The sequence below is a fragment of the Hemiscyllium ocellatum genome, chromosome 32 (assembly GCF_020745735.1).
Source record: "Hemiscyllium ocellatum isolate sHemOce1 chromosome 32, sHemOce1.pat.X.cur, whole genome shotgun sequence".
Lineage (NCBI taxonomy): Eukaryota > Metazoa > Chordata > Chondrichthyes > Orectolobiformes > Hemiscylliidae > Hemiscyllium > Hemiscyllium ocellatum.
Window position 1 is genome coordinate 6771014 of NC_083432.1, and position 22612 is coordinate 6793625.

Sequence of the window (22612 nt, forward strand, 5' to 3'; positions counted from 1 at the left end):
TTCTAACAACCTGCTGATTTCTAACCAAATGTTCCAAATCTAGAAGCTATACAAATTAAAACATCTTCTACTGAGGTAATACATTCACTTACCCATTCAGAAAATCTCCTTTTTAGGAGAGAAACTATTCTTGTTTCTGACGTCAATCAGATCTCCTCTCAAATTCATTTAAGTCTAGCTTTCTCCAATAAAATCAAACCTCGATTATCCTAAACCAAAAACAAGCTAATGATCTTTACCCTACCTATTATAAATCACCATAGTATAAATAATTTTCAGTTAACATTCCAGTGGTTCTCTGTTCGCTGACTCATATACTGGATTAGATCACTGTTCCAGCAGGACTGTTCTTTTTAAGAGGAAGCTTTCACAAAAGTAACCAACACCCATATGCCACTATTTTTTTAATCCAAACTCTAAAACTGAGTGACAAAGGAATGTAAAGTTACATTTATAGGATTCGAAGAAACAAGAATGGAGAAACTCAAGGAACAGGACACAATCATGGTTGAATGGGATAAGGGCCTCTTGATGTCCTTTCAATTTAATGTACCATACAATAATATGCAATTACCTAATGTATGCCTCAGTACTGCTTGGTCCTCCCAGCTGGTCCTCCATCAGATAGGTGTTATGGGATGTTGAAATGAAGTAGTGACTGAGTGGTTGGGTCATGTCCTGGTAAACTTTGTCATGGTCCGAGTTAAACACGTCCCCATCAGGAGAAAGCAGGTACATCATGAAGCCATCCTGGGTCAAGAGCTGGTTCTGTTTGGCTGAAGGTTGGAAACAGAATGAAATTAACTACTAATTTCTTAGGACATCATTGCAGGGTCATGTCCTAGTACTGTCAGTCCTAACTATCGCTCACTGTTCTGGGAGCAGTGAATCAGCAAGATCCCAGAGTCTGACAGAACATAAGGAAAGGGTAGCAACTCCAAATTGGTCTCAGATCCGAACATTCCTAGAGGACCATAGTTCTGTATCAATTGGAGGATGGACCAAAGATTTGAAAGCACAAAGGCTAGAGGCTTACCCAAGCTCCCATACTGCATTCTCAACAGAAACAGTGCAATGATTGTTTGTTAAAATGGATAACTCTCCACTTTGCGACATTCCCCATCCCCCAATATTTCCAACCTGACCCATAACACTAACAATAAGCTACTCACAGTAAACACCCTCTAACATTGGTGCTTCCATCATATTGTAACCATCCATTCAGATTTAGGATTGAAAGCTATATCCTACCATCTCATGCCCAATCATCCCACTGTCCCAAAACACCTTCAATTTCTCCTCTACAATTACCAGACGGTATTAATCAGTAGCAGTCAGCACACAAGCTAACAGCTTGGTCTCACAGCTGTTCTTTGGATCCTGTATCTAGAGTTTTAGGTGAAACCTCATCTCAGGATCTGGAATAGTTTCAAAACACACCTTGCCTCTATCTTCAATGGCAGTGAGGGATGGGTATTAACTGCTGGCTGTTCTAACAATGCCCACATCCTATGGATGAATAAATACAAAAGTAATTGTCACAAATGGGTGGTAGAGGCAGAAATCCTAATAACATTCAAGACATATTTCTGCACACTTGTGATGCCATTGCATTCAAGTGCTGGAAAAAGGGATTGGAACAGGATTTTGATCAGCACAGACATGGTGGGCCAAGAGGTGTTCTATGTAGTTGATCCCTATGACTAAATATTCAGACATTGTTTAAAACGAGCTGAACACAGCAGCCCTCAATATTTGCCGTACCATTATCATGAAATCCGTAGTTCTGCATGATGCTTAAACAGGTTTCTGCTGGTGACACCTCCTTCTGTTCCTTCAAGAAATTTTCCAGCTCCCCAACAGTCAGCCACTGTCCGTGTCCTGAGAAATGTTGAAAGATCTCCTCTAACTCCGGTCTTTGCATCAGGAGATTGCAGAACTCCTCGATCTCATGCTCTTCCAAAGTATTTGTTCTGGATTTATCACATTGCTGAAAGAAGAGAGATGCAATTGCTCAGGTTTCACGAGATTGAGGCGTTGGTTTAACCTCAAAGAATTAGGAACACCAAAAGCAAGACAATCAAACTGCAGCCACTCCCCATCACAGGTTTCAATGGGTTTCTCCCAACTTGCCTGGCTAATTGCAATCCGTATTTGGATAGGGTACAAATGGTTACAAAACAACAGTTGTGTTACCCAGATGACTGCAAAGAACAACGTAATTTAATAGATTTGTGCATTACATATTAATTAAAAATAGCCAGAACACAAATGGTAACAATATGCAAACTATATTTTCTAAACATTTTAAAAATGATTCAACACACAAAAACTTAAAGTTTTTTTAATAAATAACTCATTGATAGGATGTGGGTGTTACTTGCTAGGGTTAGCATTTATTTCCCATTCCTAATTGCCCTTGAGAAAGTGGTGGTGAGCTGCATTCTTGAACTGCTGGAGTCCCTGAGGTGCAGGTAGACCCAGATTCTTGGTGATATCTTATTCTTAACAGCAGAACAATAGAAAATTCTCAGTTTCCTAGCTGGTCTGCATCTGAGTCACATATTCGTCTTTTCAGTGTCTAGCTGCTGTTATGTTTCCACTCATAGAAAGAGGGAAACACTTCAATAAAACAGAAGAACTGTGGACACTGACGATCCGAAACAAAAACTGAAATTGCTCGAGAAACCCAGCAGGTCTGCCAGCTCCTGTGGAGAGAGAAACAGAGTTAACTTTTTCGATTCCAGTGACCCATGAAGAATGGTTGTGAAAAAGGATCACTGGACTGGAATGCTTGCTCTGCTTTCTCTCCACAGATGCTGCTGAGTTCCTCCAACACTTTTTCTGTTCTGGTGTGAGAAAAAGAGAGAGATCTGTCTTTGCTCGCAAGCTTCCTGAAGGTTTGAGTGTAACTCCTCTTCTCAGCTCTGTGTCAAACTATAATTTAAAAATCTAGAAGCTATTACAAGGCAACTTCAAACCAGAGACACTTGGAGCCAACGTGTCTCACATTTAACTTCTTCAAAAGCTAGAAGACCTTGTGAGACCTGGTCGCAAATGCAACACAGTAGTGTCCAAATGTCAAACTTTCCCTGTGTATATCTCCAAACACAGACGTCACCTTTACTAAAAACAAGTGAATGTTGAAGGTGGTGGAAGGGATGCAAATCAAGTGGCTGCTTTCTCCTCGATGATGTGAACCTAATGGGAGTGCTGGAGATGTGGCTATCCAAGCCACATTATTCTTTGTTTTTACTTTAAGGCTCTCGTGAGGTCAGGACTCACGTGACCCTAGCGATTCCCAAACTGCAAGTCAGCAAGCAGGTTATTCTCCTGCACAGTAAAAAATGAGGTCTGCAGATGCTGGAGATCACAGCTGCAAATGTGTTGCTGGTCAAAGCACAGCAGGTCAGGCAGCATCTCAGGAATAGAGAATTCGACGTTTCGAGCATAAGCCCTTCATCAGGAATATTCTCCTGCACATGCTGTTTGAGAGCACGATCAATGATTCCTTCCATCATGTTGGTGATTGAGAGCATGTAGGTAGGGCAGCAATTTGTCACATTGAATTTGTCCTGATTTTGCAGACAATAGATACCTAAGAAATTTCTACAGTGTAGAGTAGATGGCAGTGTTGTAGATGCACCACATCAGTTTGGCTGGGGGAGGAGGTAGGATGATGAGGGGTGGATGGGGGGAAATGGGGTTGGATGATTACATCACCACATATCTTCGGTATTTGTCTGTACTTAAAACATTTGCAGTGTCCAGTTACTCTGGCTGTTTCTTTACATCATGTAGAGTGAATTGAATTGGCTTGAAGACTGATATCAGTGATGCATGGGACCATTGGAGGAGGCTGAGATGAATCATCTACTCAGTACTTCTGATTGAGGACTGTTGCAAATGTTTCTACCTCACCTGACATGCTGGGCTCTTCCATCATTGAGAATGAGGACATTTGTGGAGCCACTCCTCCAGTGAGTTGTTCAATGTTCACCATCAATCGTTCCCATGTGACAGATTGTACAAGACTGCAGAGCTTATATCTGGTCCAGTTGTTGGGGAATTGCTTTTTGACACAGTGATAGTGATATCCTCAATGTGAAGACAAGATTTTGTCTCCACAAAGATTGTAGTGACCAATTTAACGGATACCATCTGCAACAGATACATTTGTGAGGACATGGTCAAGTAGGTTCTTCTCTCTTGTGGTTCCTTCAACACCTGCTGCAGACCCAGTCTAACAGTTTTGTCCTTTAGGGGTCAGCATGGACGGGTTGGACCGAAGGACCCTCTATATGACTCAACCATACGGAAACTTCTACGGCACTCTTGGTGGTGGACACTGAAATCCCCCAACCCAGAGTACATTCTGTGCCCATGCCATCTTCAGTGCTTCCTCCAAGTGTTGTTCAACATGGAGGGGTACTGATTCATGAGCTGAGGGAGGACGCACGTGGGAATGAGCAGAGGTTTCCTTGCCCATGTTTAACCTGATGCCATTAGACTTCATGACGACTGGAATCAATGTCGAGGACTCCCTTCTGCCTTGCATCATTGTGCCACCTGGTGCTGGGTCTGTCCTGCTTTTGGGACAGGACATACCCAGGGGTGGTGGTGGTGGTGTCTGGGACATTGTCTGTAATGTCTGATTCTTTGAGCATGCCTGTGTCAGGCTGTTGCTTGACTGGTCTGCGAGACAGCTCTCCCAACTGCCTGCCAGGTGTTACTAAGAAGGATTTTGCAGGGTTGACAAAGCGGTGTTTGCTGCTGTCATTTCTAGTGCCGAGGTGGATGCACGGCAATTCAAATTCATTCCTTTGTTCTCACTTTGTAGTGGTTTCATCCAGCTGGGTAGCATGCTGGGTTGTTTTAAAGAGCAGTTCAGGATCAACCATGGGGTTTGGTAGCCAGACCACAGAAGGAGAGCCGACTGCCTTTCCCTCAATGACACTGAAAAGGGGGAATCCCTGCAACAACCAACACGGTCATCAGGGGAGTTCTTAGTTCCAGTTTTTGTTGATTTCTAATTTCTCCAGCTGACTCAGTGGGGCATATACCACATCCCCATAATATTAGCTTAGCACCTGAAAAGACAGATTTTTTTTGATACTTCCATCATGCCACCTCCAACCAGCACGTCAGACTTCTGAGCTGTTCCCTTAGAGGCTCTCTGCTTGTATCAGTAATCTCTCAGATGGTGTGTGTAGAGCAACAACTCAACTTCAATGTTTCGGCTTGTTTAGAGGGATCCAGATATAGAATACCCCGTAAACTTCTAACATTTATCCTCCCCTCGAGGAAGCACAAACCAAACGTGACCTCAGCTGCTCATTGCACATTAATAGCTCTATAACTCACGACATTTATTCAGGCCCCTTCAATGTTTTTGCACCTGACTTCAGCCTCAAGTTGTGATTGGTAACTAATAAACAAAGTTGGCAGACTCGGATCAGGGTTTTCATTCTCGCGATGATTAGCACAAAGTTGGGAAATGTCCTGGATCACCATACACCCTGCAGGAAAAAGCGCTCTGAGCAGCAGCACTGACGCTCAGTGGGAGGATAGAGTCTAGTTTCTCTAGCCACGGCTGCAGATCAGAGGTGGCTGGGGATTGTTGATCGCCAAACGGAGCAAGGCTGCCTTACTCTTTCAAGGTCTTCACCTCTCATCTTCCTTAAATAAGAGGCCCTATGGTGTTCACCCCTCATAACCCCATGCCCATACATGTCAACTCATGCCAAACCACCACCCTCTCAAACCATCCATGTCAATATATGATGGGGAAAGTGAAGTCTGCTGATGTTGGAGATCAGAGCTGAAAATGTGTTGCTGGAAAAGTGCAGCAGGTCAGACAGCATCCAAGAAACAGGAGATCCTGAAGAAGGGCTTATGCCCGAGACGTCGAATCTCCTGTTCCTTGGATGCTGCCTGACCTGCTGCGCTTTTCCAGCGACACATTTTCATGTCAATATGATGCCAACCTGATCAAATTCTGATCCTTGCCCCCACGCCAACTCGTCCTTTAACCTCTATGCCAACTCATCCCTATTTGTGACTTCTTAAAAAGGTTACCATTTGCCTTCACAACCTTCATACCCACTTACCCAACAAACATAACAGGCAGACCTCAAGAGGTTAAAATGCGATAAAGTTCTAATTATTGATTATAGGCTCATTATATTAAAAAGCCCCACTGATTAGCGCATATTTCCTCAGCACTTTTTTTTTTAAAAAAGGCTTATATTCATAACCACAGCTGACAGTACAGTCATACAGCACTGAATCAGACCCTTGGGTTTAACTTGACTGCACTGACCAGACAGCCCAATCTGACCTAGTCCCATTTGCCAGCACTTGTCCCACATCCCTCTAAATCCTTCCTATTCATGCACCCATCCAGATGCCTTTTAAATGCTGTAACCGTACCACTTCCTCTGGCAGCTCACTCCATGCACACATCACCCACTGGGTGAAAAAGTTGCTCTTAGGTCCCTTTTAAATCTTTTCTCTCTCACTTTAAATCTATGTTCTCTAATTTTGGTCTCCCCTACACTAGGAAAAAGACCTTGGCTATTCAACCTATCTATGCCCCTAACAATTTTATAAATCTCTGTAAAGGTTACCCCCTCAGCCGCTGAAGCTCCAAGGAAAAAGGCCCCAGCCTATACAGCCTCTCCCTGTAGCTCAAACCCTCCAGTCTCAGCAGTACCCTTAATCTTTTCTGCACTCTCTCATGTTTAACAACATCGTTTCATTGAAGGGCAGCCAGATTTAAATGCAGTATTCCAAAATTGACCAAACCAATGTCCTGTACAGCGCAACTTGACCTCACAACTCCCACATTCAATGATCTGACCAATGAAGGCAAGCGTGCCAAACACCTCCTTCACCACCCTGTCTAACTATGATTCCACATCTTTAAATAACTTCTGAGCTGTCTATCAAATTGATAACTTACAATACACCCACGGTGATAATGATATAGTGTGTAAAGTAACTAAGCATTATTACTGCTGGAATTATAGCAATTTGGATTATGTCAATAGCTAACTGTTGGAACTTTCAGACCAGAATTGTTGAATCAACCGCATACACAAGGCATTTTTTAAAAATATCAATTTTTAAAGAGCTGTCTATTTGAATGAGTGTTATTATATGACACACCTCTGCAGACCTTAGAACATAAAAACATCAGAATCAGAAGCAATAATAGGCCGTTCTGGCCCATTGAACCTGCTCTGCCAATCGACAAGATCATGGCTGATCTGTTTGTAGACTTAGCTCCATTTACCCCCCCTCTCACCGTAACCCTTAATTCCTTTATTGTTCAAAAAGAAAATCTATCTTTGCTTTAAAAACATTCAATGGAGAAGTGTCAACTTCTTCACTGGGCAGGGAATTCCACAGATTCACAACCTTCTGGGTGAAGACGTTGTTTCTAAATTGGCTCCCCCTAATCTTGAGGCCATGCTCTCTTGTCCTAGTTTCACCTACCAGTGGAAACATCCTCTCTACTTCTATCTTATCTATTCCCTTCATAATTTTATATGATCCCTTCCCCTTATTCTTCTAAATTCTAATCAATATAATCTCTTCATAAACTAACCCCCTCAACTCCAGAATCAACCATGTGCTCTTCAAGAGCATTTACACTTCTGTTAAAGATCTGTACTCGACTGTTGGATCAAACAGACAAACTGACTCAATACAGAGTGCTGCTGAATTCAAGATTCCCACAAATGGGAGTCAGGCCCCATTCCCAGATCAATCCTCACTGGAAAACTGGCTTCTCAGAAAGACAGGATCTGGGACATCCAGACACATCGTTGCCCATCTCTTTCAAAGATCTCTGGATCCTCAAACACCAGGCTTCTGGCCTTGGACATGGCTAGGAGACAGTGAATTTGTCTACTTTGTTGTTTCAAAAGTTGAACTCCAAATCTCAAGGGTGTCAACTGGGTCAGCCTGCTGAAACATCAGTCATTACAATGCTTTAATGGAGGGCCAACTCCAAAGGGTTCCTTTCTAATGGAGAAATTAAAAGGACTTCAAATTTTTGGTTAATTGAGCATTGCAATGCCAAAACTCCACACCGTCTGATCTGATGAAGTGTCTCCACAGATGCTGCTTGACCCACTGTGGTCTCCGGCAATTTTTATTTTCAGTTCAGATTCCAGCATCTGCTCTGACAGGAAAATATCTTGACTCAATGACCTGTGAATCAGTTTCTGACTGAGATGAGATTGACCAGAAACTGAACAGCAAGAAAGCAGCTCTGAATTTCAGTTGATCAGTGCGTGAACTATAACCCAAACACAGTAGCAACGTAGCATTAATATTAAAAAGCTTGGACAGCAGAGAAGCGGAGATCTTTCTCCTTAGAATAAAGAACATGGAGGCAGTGTGAGCAGAGGGGTTCAAAAAATCAGATAGGAAGTCACTGTTTTCATGCAGTGTTGCGTGATGATTTGTTGGCACATTACTACAATTTGGGGTGTGCTGCTTGAAAAGCTCATGGAATCATTTTTAATGGTAGCTTTCAACAGCGATTTGGATGCATGTTGGAAATGAAAGAGTGATGGGGAGAAAGCAGATGGTTGGCACTTGTGGAATTATTCTGAAACTGCTGACACAGACTTGATGAGGCAAATAGGCTCCCTCAGAGTTATAGAATTCTCCTGCAATACGTTCATGGCTAGCTGTATGGCTATGAACACACGGCACTATCTTTTCATCGGTCTCTTGCTTAATTCCAACCTTCTGACCTAAATTACAGGGAAACAAATCTAATAGAGTATATTTTCAATCCCTCAATAACACCTTGGAGAGCACATTGGAAGAAGAAAAAAAATTTTTAAAAAGTAAGACTTATACTTTAATAACTCTTGAAATGATAATAGCCAATGAAACATGTAACTGACTTAGGAGGAAAGTCTGGATCGATTGGGCCTGTATTCACTAAAATTTAGAAGAATGAGAGGGGAATCCCATAGAAACATAAAATCCTGATGGGACTGGACAAGCTAGATGTGAGAAGAATGTTCCCAGTGATGGGGAAGTCCAAAACAAGGGGTCACAGCCAAATAATAAACAGATAAGCCATTCAGGACTGAGAGGAGGAAGAATTTCTTCATTTGGAGTTGTGAACTTATGGAATTCTCTCCCACAGGACGCTGTTGGTGCCAGTTCATGAGAGATATTCAAGAGGGAGCTGGACATGGCCCTTGCAGCTAAAAGTGATCAAGGGGGATGGGGAGAGGGCAGGAATGGGCTACTGAGATTGCATTACCAGCCATGATTATTTTGAATGGTGGTACAGGTTCAAAAAGGGCCAAATGGCCTACCTCAGCCCCTATTTTCTACGTTTCTATTGGGGTTTTCAGGAATTTGTTTTTTCACATCAGGACTGAACCTCACACCCAGTCTGCCTAATTTCGACAGTCCGGGTCACTATTGGGGCAGCACGGTGGCTCAGTGGTTAGCACTGCTGCCTCACAGCATCAAGGTCCCAGGTTCGATTCCACCCTTGAGTGACTGTCTGTGTGGAGTTTGCACATCATCCCCGTGTCTGTGTGGATTTCCTCCAGGTGCTCCGGTTTCCTACCACAGTCCAAAGCTGTGCGAGTCAGGTGAATTGGCCATGCTAAATTGCCTGTAGTGTTAGGTGCATTAGTTGGAGGGAAATGGGTCTGGGTGGGTTACTCTTCGGAGGATTGGTGTGGACTAGTTTCCACATTGGGCCTGTTTCCACATTGTAGGGAATCTAATCTAATCTCCAGATGTGTGCCCACCCAGCTACAATAAGACAGTGGGTGAGGGGTATGGTCATTGGTAGTATTTCTGCCTTGGAGTTAGAATGTTGCAGGTTTAAGGCCCCATGTGGAGTACTGAAGCACAAAACCAAAGGGGAAAAGCCAACATCAGCACTGAGGGAGCATTACACTGTCAGAGTGCTGCTGTTTTCAAATTAAACATTAAATCTTTTTTTTTTGATAACTCAGGTGAATGTGAAATATTCCATCACATTTTGATACGAGTAGGAGTTCTCCCTTGACTTCTCCCTCTCAAACAATACTGTTTGAAAAAGACTGACATAGTATATCTCAGAGGCATCTGTGGGACCTCTGGGCAAAACAGCAGCATGTTTCTTGCACTGCAACACTGATAAAGCTCAGAAATACCTCATCAGTTACCGAATGTTTCTGGACCTCCTGAAGTTGTGAAAGGCACAAGAAGAAATGAAAATAAGTACAGAAAAACAAAATGCAGATTTTAACATAAATATGGCAGTAATAAATATGTAAGTTAGCTCGCTGAGCTAGGTGGTTTGTTTTCAGACATTTCGTCACCACGACTAGGTAACTGGAGACTCGCTGATGTTACCTCGTCATGGTGACAAAATATCTGAAAACAAACCCTCCAGCTCAGCGAGCTAACTGACATACTCATCATCAACCAGAGCTAAAAATCTCAAAAATTGATATTGCAGTAAATGCTGCATTAACCATGGCATTGGCAAGTCATCGGTCCAATAGCCAGCTGTGTTTGTGGCTGGATTCCCTTTGATATCATTCGCTCAGACAAAGGGTCAGTGCTCACTACAGGAAAGGAGAGAGTTTCAGTGACGGAGAAGCAAACATTAACAGATTCCCACCTTCCACAGTTCTGGCTCTCACCTGGAAGAGGAAGTTGACATAATCATCATCGACTTTGAGATTGATCATCTTAAGTAGATTTTTCACTTCCTTGAAGCTGATCTTGTTATCATTGTTTTTGTCAGCCTTTTCCAGATGCTGATGGATCAAGGTTGCTAGAATTAAGGCAATAAACTCAACCAGGGAGAGACATATTCAGGAAGCGGATCTGTAATATATACACTTTCAGCACATGCACAGGGCTGCAAGGACTGAAGGAAAGCAATACACTCACAAAACACTGCCTTATTAACTCAGAGAAACAGCAGTCTAGGAGAGCATTTAGCTCATGTTCACTGCTCAATCTCCAGCTGTAGGTCTGTGCACTAATTTACTTCACTGTACTACTTTTATTATTGACATTAAAACAACTTTCCTTCTAACAAATTAAGACACAAGGAGACTGACAGACACAAAGAGATGCACAGACATAGGCACTCATACACACACACATTCACACACACACTGGAAGCAGTTCAGAAGCCAGGAGGGGAGTGACTGAACAAGTGCAGAGGCTAACTAGTCAATTTGGCCTTAACATGTAGGCCATTCCGCCTAGTGCGTCTGCCTCACTAACCAATGAGATTGTTGCTGATCTAATCATCCTCAACTCCACTTTTGTAACTTTTGCTTCCACACCTCCCCCTGCAGCCCCCCCACCCCCCCACCCCCCCCGAACACACAAATCCTCCACTCTTGATTTATTAAAAATCAGTCTGTCCCAGCCTTGTGTACACTTCATGACCCAGCCTTGATGGCTTTTCATGGCAAAGAATTTCAGAAATTGGGTTGATTCAGAAGAAATTCCTCACCTGTCCTCACTGGTGACTCTTTATTCTGAGATTATACCCTCTGTTCTCAGACTCTCCCAAAATGGGAAACAACTTCTCTGCACCTATACTGTCGAGTTATCTAGGAACCTTGTTTTTCAAAAACGTTTGATATTTTGTTGTACTAAAAGGCTATTAAACCCTCTAACCTTCATTTATTATCAGCCCTCAACCCCATTCAATCACTGCCACCTTGTTTGCCCACCTTACATCCTCTATGCCCACTCATCTAGGATGTACCACAGAATCAATTAACCATAAAATAATTCTGAAGACAAGTCCAGCAAATGTACTTCAAAACTAACAGCCACTTCAAAATCTGGAAAAAGACTCTGCTGCTTTTACAACATTGTCTGATGCATTTACAATCAGAAGCCATTACTGGATAAAAATGCTTTATTTCCTAGTGCTTTTAAATTTTGTCGAAATAAACATAGGTCAAAGGACATGGTTCAGAGAAACCTAGTTCAACCTCAAGAATGTCAAACAATCAAAGCAAACACTCCACTTCAGTCTTGATAAACAGACTCCCTGCTGCGGGAATGCATTACAGAGCCTTGGAGCTCAGTCAAGCATTAAGACTTCTTCCAGCAAACCATTCAGAGAGGTTCCTGACTCTAGAACAGCAGTCACAACCCCTCTGAACTACATGCCCTCAAGAATGAGATAAGCATAGAACATAAAAAAGTACAGCACAGAACAGGCCCTTCAGCCCACAATGTTATGCCGAGGATTATTCCTAATCTAAAATAAAATAACCTAACCTATGCGCACCCCTCAATTCACTGTTGCGCATATGCATGTCCAGCAGTCGCTTAAGTGTCCCTAATGACTCTACTTCCATTGCCACCGCTGGCAATGCATTCCATGCATTCACAACTCTAAAGAACCTTCCTCTCTCGTCCCCTCTTTACCTTCCTCCTAACATCTTAAAACTATGACTTCTCGTACCAGTCAATCCTGCTCTGGGGAAAGGTCTCTGGCTATTGACTCTATCCATGCCTTTCATTACCTTGTACACCTCAATCAGGTCACCTCTCTTCCTCCTTCTCTCCAGAAAGAAAAGTCCGAGCATAGTCAACCTCTCTTCGTAAAAGAAGCCCTCCAGTCTAGGCAGCATCCTGGTAAACCTTCTTTGCTCCCTCTCCAAAGTCTCTACCTTTCCTGTAGTAGGGTGACCAGAACTGGACACAATATTCCAAGTGACGTCTCACCAGGGACTTGTAGAGCTGCAGCAAAACCCCATGGCTCCTCAACTCTATCCCCCTGTTAATAAAAGCCAAAATACCATATGGTTTTCTTAACAACCCTACTACATTTTCAATGGAATTGATCAAGTCGGAAGGGCAAGGTGCAGGTTTGCTACCCATCACCCATATCCCTTGGCAATGCCAGGGATGAGGATGAGTTACCTGCCATTCTTAAAGACAACGGGAGTCTGTCTGACACTGCAAAATTCTGGTCATCTATTTCTCAGAAGCTTGTTCTTGGCCAGATTTGCTAAACACGGGTGAAGCAATTTTTGGTTTTTAATGATTGCTAAGCACTATCACCAGCAAGCCGAAACATTTGTGGGCGGCACGGTGGTTAGCGCCTGAGACCCGGGTTCAATTCCCGACTCAGACAACTGACTGTGTGGAGTCTGTTCTCCCCGTGTCTGCGTGGGTTTCCTCCAGGTGCTCTGGTTTCCTCCCACAGTCCAAAGATGTGCAGGTCAGGTGAATTGGCCAGGATAAATTGCCCGTAGTGTTAGGTAAGGGGTTAATGTAGGGGTATGGGTGGGTTGCGCTTCGGCGGGTCGGTGTGGACTTGTTGGGCCGAAGGGCCTGTTTCCACACTGTAAGTAATCTAATCTAATTTCGACTGACACCAAGTCTTCGATGGACAAGTGCCGCACTAACACGGAACTCTATACCTTCCTCAGAAGAATATCAGAAAGGATATTGTTCAATTTTCTCTCGCTGGCTCATGGTTTCCACTCGACTGATGAGTTTTTTCAGGCCTTGAACCCATCGCCTTCCTTCTTCCTCCGACTCAGCCACCAGGTCCAGGTTTGTACGGCTGCTGGTGAACATGATGGTAAAGCACCGTTTCTCCGAGAAGCTGCTGCCATGTTTCTTCATCACCTCTGAGCGATGGCCCTCTTGGATGTCCCGGATATCCATCACCGAGACTGAAATAATGGACAAGACAGATCAGCACCGGATTGGCCAGGTATTCTGACAAACAGCAATCTCAGGTAAGATTCTGCAGCAGGCAGTCAGCTAGGTCCCTGCTCAGCCAAATGTCTACCACCTCTCCATTTTCTTGCTACACCACAAATCCACTCGCCCTATCCTAACCACTTCCCCTCTTCAGTTTAGATATTTTCTAATCAACTTTTTCAGAGATCTTGTTACATGCCTTCGTAGCAGATGGGCCCGAATCTGGGACCTCCCTCTTTATTCTGAGTAACCTACTATCAAATTACCCCATTAACCCATCTCATGGGTTTCTTCTGGATGCTCTGGTTTCTTCCCATAGTCCATGGATGTACAGGTTAGGTGGATTGGCCATGCTCAATTGCCCATAGTGTCCAGTGATGTGCAGGCTAGGTGGATTAGTCACAGGAAATGTAGGATTGCAGGGATAGGGTAGGGGTCTGCGTCTGGGTGGGACGCTCTTCAGAGGGTCGGTGTGGATTCGATGGGCTGAATGGCCTGTTTCCATACTGCAGGGATTCTATGAAGAAGAGGTAACAATTAACACATTGCCCACCACGGGCACCACTTCCCCTCTTGGTTGTATCAATATTAGATATTAATTATATTTAATTGGTTGTTTGATATTCTCAGCTGCATTCTAATATAAGGGCAGAGGGTTGGGAGAACCAGAGAACATCCTGGAGAGTCTGATCAGGGTGGACATTAAAAAAAGTCCAGGCAGCAACCATGGAGAGGGTGGTTATAACTGACAATCTCTCTCTCTTTGGTGGCTATGTCCATGCCTGGGTATCCTTTGAGGGGGAGGATGCATTGCTCACTGCTATACCCAAGGCCCTCTGTTACCAACGGGCACAATTTCACCTCACACCCCCACCGCCAAATTTAAATTACTTACAACATTAGATTATGGTTATAGCGCCATCTTTTCATAGTGTCTAAAATATTCTTGGTTCTTTTAAAAAAAAAAGGAGGCTGAGAGAAGGTTTGTTTGCCAGTAGCTTTCTGCAACTAAAATGTATAGGAGGATTAGAACACAGAGCAATACATCACAGTATAGGCCCTTTGGCCCACGATCTTAATCAAAGATCAACATAACCTAGACACCCTTCAATTCACTGCCATTCATGCACTAGTCCAGCAGTTGCTTAAATGTCCCTAATGCCTGACTCTACTACCACCGCTGGCAGTGCATTCTACCCATCTACCATTCTCTGTGTAAAGAACCGACCTCTGACAACTCCCCTAAACCTTCCTCCAATCGCCTTAAAATTATGCCCCCTCATGATAGCCATTTCCATCCAAGGGAAAAGTCTCTTGCTATGTACTCTATGCCTCTCGTTACCTTGTACACCTCTCTCAAGCTTCATTCCTGTGTCCTATCCCACAATGACCCAGATTTGATCTGGTAACAGCTGATGCTCATCTAAAAAGATGAAAGTTGCAAACTAAAATATTCATTTTGGATGTAGAGTTAAAGTCCTGGTGGCCATTATTTAAAATGGCAGAAAGCACGATTAAATTCTCCAATGTTCTCAGCATCTCAGCCAATCGCACTGCATGAGCTATAACTTGTTGTGTATGGACCTGGAATGCTACCTTCCCAAAGAGAAAGTGTGATGATACTCCTCCTTTGACAAGCTTATGTTGTCCTTGAGATTTTCTTCAGAGGAGTCGTAAAGGCAGATGTTCCGAAATGACTGGAAATATCTACTTGAAGAAGCTATTAAGTGTTTTTTTAAAACACTAGCACAATGAAAGGAGCGTGGTCAGCTCTCCCAGTTCAGGGTTTGATTTGGTTTTAGCAAGCGGTTTATTTTGCAGCTGCTGGTCAAGTCTGAGAAACAGTTCTGTGCTGATCCTCCCTCTCTCTCTCTCTCTCTCTCTCTCTCTGACATCTCTCCAGGAAGAACCTGGGTTTGAATTTACCCTTTTTTGATTTACCTTTTTTTTTGAAAAGGGGATGTTGTAAGTATTTGGAACAGCATCATAAGGTTGTGATAGAGTTGACTGGGTTTTCATACTGGTTAAGTTATTTTAAATTCAGTTCTCTTTTATTCATGTTTCATTCAGTGGTCTGTAAATAAATTCTGTTTTGTTTAAAACGGTGTGGTTGGGCCAGCTGCATCCCTCCTGGAATATCCACTTTACACCTGCTTAAAACAACGAGAAACATTAGGGTCTGGGCTACCATCTTGAAATGGCCTGATCCATATCAAAGGCTAGGTCCCGTTCTGACATTGTCACTTCCTATGTGATGTCAAGTCAGATGTAAATGAGATGAATAACAGTCAGTTGAATTGCAAAAATGGTTTGGAATTTCTCATGGATTTTCTGGATAGACAACGACAAAGGAAATTGACACATGAAAAGCCCATGATACATGGTCAGAATGTATCATCTTCCAAAAAAAAATGTACAACCATTGCACAAGGTGGACAATAACAAAAAAAAGGTTGAAAAATTCCAAGTTGAGTATTCCTGAGTCAGTCCCATCATTTAAGTTACTCGTTGTGTTAACAATGTCCCAGATAAACTCATGGACAAACAGCTCATCTGTACTGGTGTTGTGCTGCTCTTGGAAAGGGAGACTGTTCTATCAGGAAACAGCTCCTTCAGAATCCTGGGGAACTCTGATTTCCTCTAGCTTTGATGGAACAAATGAGATATTCCTCACATGGCACTGGGAACGGAGGGCCTGATGGTGACCAGGTCTCTTAGTCATCAGTTACTGGACAGAACAAAGGCTTAAAAGGCAGAATAGTGGTGAAAGCATGGAGGGTAAATCCAGGAGTGATCCTCAGAAACTGGAGCTGCATTAATGGGTGAATGAACTCCAAAAATGCTAGAAAACCATTTGTGTCAATAAGCTGGTGCTATCTCCAGGAATTCGGAAACAGTTGTGATCTGCTAGTCCTGGATAATTCTCAGTCGCTCAGTGATCTACCATCACTGTGACTGCATGGGGATACTCACAGGTGGGTGCTTTATTCCTGGACTCACACCAAATGGACAGGCCATCCTCCTGCAGTTTCAATTTTCGATTCTTCTTCCACGTACCGGACTTGACTTTTTTTAACTTGCTGCCTTTTAACATGAATTTCACATCTTCGTCATCCTGCAACCCTGAAAGAGACCAGAGGGCAAAGGTCAAGATCCCCAAATAAATAAAAGACAGTGGCCACGGATAATAAACAACTGAACCTGGAAAAGTGATGGACAATTTAACTTTTAATTCCAAAATATGTTTTTCTTTCTTAAAAAAAGGACTACCGCAGACGAAAAGAAATACCATGGATGGAAATTGAGAGACTGGAAAAGTCTGCAGTGGGACCATTGGAATATTGCACCTGGAGTGTGAGGGGAACTTTAAACAGAGAGAGGAGTAGCTGAAAGAAATAACAAGGGCTGACTATTACCAGCTGGAAGTAAACAGCTACACCCTGCAGATACCAAAACTAATGTCAACTCTGGTCTGGTGTGCTCGTCAGACAAGATGTGTTCATGAGTTCAGGTATTTACCTGGGTTTGAGCACGCGTGTGTTCTGATGGTCAAAGCTAAAGGAGGAAGCCCGGCGTTGAAGTCAGCCCTGTGTAGCAGGGAGAAGAGCTCTTGCTCTGAGTGTTAAAAGCTGATTAGCCAACAAGCCATGGAGTGATACAGGACACAGATAAAAAGGACACTGCCAGGTAGCCATCACCAGAACAGGTAGAAGGATTTCAACTTGCAAAAGCCAGGAATCCTGAAATCGGTTGTTCCATGATCAATCATAATAACTTGGGAAGCCTCACCTGGGATCTGCTCACAACATGGACAGGGCGACCATTACAGACACCGATCACTGTGGACAGGGCGACCATTACAGACACCGATCACCGTGGGCAGGGCGATCATTACAGACACCGATCACCGTGGACAGGGCGACCATTACAGACACTGATCACCGTGGACAGGGCGACCATTACAGACACCGATCACCGTGGACAGGGCGACCATTACAGACACCGATCACCGTGGACAGGGCGACCATTACAGACACCGATCACCGTGGACAGGGCGACCATTACAGACACCGATCACCGTGGACAGGGCGACCATTACAGACACCGATCACCGTGGACAGGGCGACCATTACAGACACCGATCACCGTGGACAGGGCGACCATTACAGACACTGATCACCGTGGACAGGGCGACCATTACAGACACTGATCACCGTGGACAGGGCGACCATTACAGTGGACAAGGAGACAGTTAACTTCACCATGCAAATAACTCAGTCCATTACCTAACTCAGTGACAGGGTAAACATACCGAGGGTCTTCTCTGATTCTGTGCTCCTTACAGACTGCTTTGTTGGCACAGTGGGCAGCATGGAAAGTTGGAAACACATGCCATGCCATTTTCTGACAACACTTAGAAATTACATGAAAAACTCAAATGCTAAAGCACCTAACTGAGAGAATGATGCCTACATGTTACCATGACAAACCATATATTCATACGGTTTCCTCAGAATGCCTAAACACCCCCAAGACTCTAAAACTACATCTGCATTCAGAATATAAAATCTGTCTGTGAGATTTGATCAAATGAACATTTAGCATTACAAGTAATTGCAGCCAGTTCCCGAGCCCGGAATATGGACACAATGGCCCATTGACCAAACAGTGCAAGTACTGAGACAGGGACAAAGTTTCCTTTGTGCCTGCAGCCAGTGTCATGGGGAATTGGCACATCATTAGCATCGCTGGGAAACAGCATGTTATGAAAGACAATATTTGTTTTTGATCTTATCAGGGCACTTGTTCATACCGTCTGACCCCATGCAGGAGGGGCTGGGGTGGGGCTTACAGGAAAAGAGGCAACTGAGGATTAGGGGATAGGGTGGAACATGAGAGGGTTTAATCACAAAGTTACAACAGTACAGAGTTCAATGAATTAAACGTCAATCCAGAAACTTCCCAAAGGCTCCCGAAACTGGCTACAGACGGGAGGTGGAAGATCTGGAAAAATGGTGCACTGAGAACAACCTAGCTCTCAATGCTGGCAAAACCAAGGAACTCATTATTGACGTTTGGCGGGATGTTCCTCATGCCCCCCTACACATTAACAGCACAAAGGTGGAACAAGTGGAGAGTGTCAAGCTCCTGGGAGTGGTCATCAACAACAAGCTTTCTTGGACTCTTCATGTAGACGCACTGGTTACAAAGGCCCAACAACATCTCTTCTTCCTCAGGCAGCTGAGAAAGTTTGGCATGACTGAATAGCCTTTTATAGGTGCACCATCGAGAGCATTCTGTCGGGATGTTTCACTACATGGTACGGCAATTGTACCATTCAAGATCGGAGACAGTTACAGAGAGAGAGTGGTGAACTCGGCCCAGACAATCACAAAGGCCAACCTCCCAACAATAGAATCCATCTACCAGGCCCGTTGTCAAGGAAAGGCCGCTATCATTCTTAAAGATCCATCTCACCCTGGCAACGTTTTTCTACCACCTCTATGTCAGGGAGAAGGCACAGAATCCTGAACACATCCACCAGTTGGGTTTTGAAACAGTTTCTACACTACTGTTGTTCGGATACTGAATGGACTCAAACGCTTAGCATTTGCACGTGTTTCTGTTTTTGCTGCTGTTTACCTATTATTTACTTATCTATGTTATTTAACTCTGATCTGCCAGTGTTGCTCGCAAGACAAAGCTTTTCACTGTGCCCCGGTACACGTGACAATAAATGCAATTCAATTCACTGGGGGAAGGGACTAAAGCTGGGCAGAGTATAGTACTCAAACAGTTCATGGCTTTGTGTTGTTAGGAAAACAAATGTTAGATTGAATATTGTACATCCCAACACTCTGACTCTGTTCACAAGAACCGTAATCCCTCCAGTTCATCAGCCTTCAGTTCACATCCTACACAGACCAAAGTCTGGCCTGTCTTTTCTCAAAATTCTCTCTCCATTGCTGCATTTTCTCTCAGTCTGTCTGCTTTCTCACTCCATTTCTCCCCTTTGTCCCTCACTGACCTTGGTTATCTGTTTCTTTCCTTGTCTGTTCCCCCCCCCCTTTCATGCTCTGTCTTCCTTCATAACCTAAGGTTTAAAGGTGGGGGGGGGGGGGGGGGGGAAGAGATATTAAACGACCCAGAGGGGCAATTGTTTCACCCACAGAAGGTGGTGAGCATCTGGAGCAGGCTGTCAGAGGTCAAAGTGGAGGGGAGTAGTTTTGTCACTTGAGAAACATTTAGATAGGGACATGGATGGGATAGGTATGGAGGGATATAGACCAAATGCAGGTAAGTGGGACTAGTTTAATTGTAGAAGCTGGGTGGCATGGTCAAGTTGGGCTGAATAGCCTGTTTCCATGCTGTAAACCTCTGACTCTAATCATTGCCCTATCCACCCACCTTTTTTCTCAGAAGCTTGGAATTCAATCCTTATAGCCTGTGACTGAGTTGGGGTTTGGGAGGCATAGTGAAAATTGCATTGAGATGGCGTCACTGGATCCTCACAGCTCTGGGAAGTAGCCAAAGGGAAGGAGAGTAGGGAGGCAGGGGTACTGCTGGCATTCCATCAATCTCTGATGAACAGATTTAATGAACTCTACAAGGTAATAATAACTACCACTTCAACAGCTGGGATGTGGGGTGTGGGGGATACAGTTCTCAGGAGTGACAGGTGCTGATGGACACATTCCTCAGTTTTGAGAAACAGAAAAGACTTGAAGTCACTGCTCAACCAGTGATGCAGAGCCTCCATCGCTGGTCCCCAGCATGTTGGAATTTCTCAGCACTACAAGGTGGGGACCCTCAAAAAGGAGTATCACTTCCTGATCAGGAAAAGGGCAAAGGAGAAAGGAACAGGGATTCAAGGGGAAGACGGAAGACACTCGCCAATGAACAGGGTGACCCTTCACCCCCTGCAGGGTCAGCCACCTGCACATGACAGAGTGCCAATGTCAGAGGAGACGGTCTCTAGTGGGAAGGTGGTCGTGGAGATCTCTGCTGCAGTCCAAAATGTGCTGATGTCTCTCAGCCCCCAGGGCAGTACCCTAACTGCAGTCATCACTGTTACCTAGAACCTATACATATTCGGGTTAGCCCAGGATCTGCCAATGAATCAGCTATGGGGCTGAATCTCTCAGTGCCCTATTCCAGTGGGACAAAGGATCCAACCATTCTGGGTTCAGTAATCCTGTGCAGGCACAGAGGGTATTGGTATTGGACACCACTGATGGAGTCCTTCAAGTCCAGGGAGTCCATGACTTTTGGCACAGAGACCAGGGTGGGAAGATCCCTGAAAGACCTCCGCTCAAACAAAAACAGAAAATGTCTGGGAAACTCAGCAGGTCTGGCAGCAAAGAAGGCAGAGTTAACATTTCGGATCGAGCAACCCTTCTTCAGGATCGAACAATGATCGCAGGACACTGTTTGCCATTCTGCCTTTGGCTCTGACGCAACTGTTATGATGATTCCTTTATCCTGGAGACTTCCAGGTCAACACCAGTCATAACCATGGGTCAGAACTCTGAAATACTGTGGTCATTTTTAAACTTTTCCCTCCAAAAAAGAAAAAAAAAAGTGTTTCGCTTAAAAAAAAGAGAGAGAAGTAGCTTTGGCTGTATCAGCCATGGATGTAAACTAAGTGATTATCTGAAGACAAAGATTCACAGAACGCCAAACCTAAAAGATGCAAGGGGAACATCATACCCCTCCCTGCAAAAAGGGTAAGAGGCAAGTCCATACAGACTGAGTTGTGATCTCCTCACTCAAGATAATGAATGGCTGGTACCCTCTGCTTAACAGCACACCATCCTGCTGTGGATTATGACCCAAACTGTCAACAAGTTATGTACTCTACAAAGTGTTATCGACCAGACCACCTCTCCCCTCCACCAAAGTATTGGAAAGAGTAAGCCTAGCCCTTTACTTTTATATTTACTTTAAGGCAAGTGTAAGGCACTGTGTTCCAGAATGATTCAACTGGTCCACTACTAGGCTGGAAATAAAACACGTTTCATTTTTACTACACAGGTAAAAAGCAAAAAAAAAGCAGCATAACTTTATGGAAATATCTAACAAGGTAATCATCAACTGTTCCAATATAAGTAGCATCCCATAAACACAACTGTTGGTAAAAATGCAACTCAACAAAGCAGTCATAATCCATAGAATTCCTGCACCGTGGAAGCAGGCCATTCCACCCATCCAGTTCATGCCGACCTTCTGAAGAGCATCCCACCCAGATCAACTGCATTCCTGGAACCCCACATTTCCCATGGCCAATCCACCTGGTCTGCACATCATTGGACACTACGGACAATTTAGCATGGCCAATCCAGCTAACCTGCACATCTTCGGACTGTGGGAGAAAACTGGAGTTCCCGGAGGAAACCCACGCAGACACAGGGAGAATGTCTGTGTTTGGGTTTGTACAGTCACCCAAGGCTGGAATTGAACCCAGGTTCCTGGCGCCGGGAGCCACCTTATATATTGTCTCTTTCCAATCCTGAAAGAAACAATCTGTCCCTTTTGATTATAAAGGGGGAGCCTCACTGTCTAAGATGTTGAAAATGTTCAGAAAAAGTTTACAAGGATGTTGCCAGGGTTGGAGGATTTGAGCTATAAGGAGAGGCTGAACAGGTTGGGGCTATTTTCCCTGGAGTGTCGGGAGCCGAGGGGTGACCTAATAGAGGTTTATAACATCATGAGGGACATGGATAAGATAAACAGACAAGGTCTTTTCCCTGGGGTGGGGGAGTCCATATCTAAAGGGCATAGGCTTAGGGTGAGGGGGAAAAGATATAAAAGGGATCTTTTCATGCACAAGGTGTATGGAATGAGCTGCCAAAGGAACTGTTGGAGGCTGGTACAATTA

At 44.0% G+C, this 22612-nt stretch overlaps 1 protein-coding gene across 2 annotated transcripts in view; it reads right to left on the reverse strand.

Moving 5' to 3' along the window:
* The window catches only part of LOC132830783 (1-phosphatidylinositol 4,5-bisphosphate phosphodiesterase delta-3-like), a 91028-nt gene that overhangs the window by 41995 nt on the left and 26421 nt on the right, over positions 1-22612 (reverse strand). For both annotated transcript variants that reach the window (XM_060848629.1, XM_060848628.1), the window contains exons 2-6: positions 16708-16857; positions 13475-13703; positions 10683-10812; positions 1765-1990; positions 575-776 (exon numbers count right to left, since the gene is read on the reverse strand). In XM_060848629.1, the coding sequence (XP_060704612.1) occupies positions 575-776; positions 1765-1990; positions 10683-10812; positions 13475-13703; positions 16708-16857 (937 nt within the window). The remainder of the gene's footprint in view (positions 1-574; positions 777-1764; positions 1991-10682; positions 10813-13474; positions 13704-16707; positions 16858-22612) is intronic.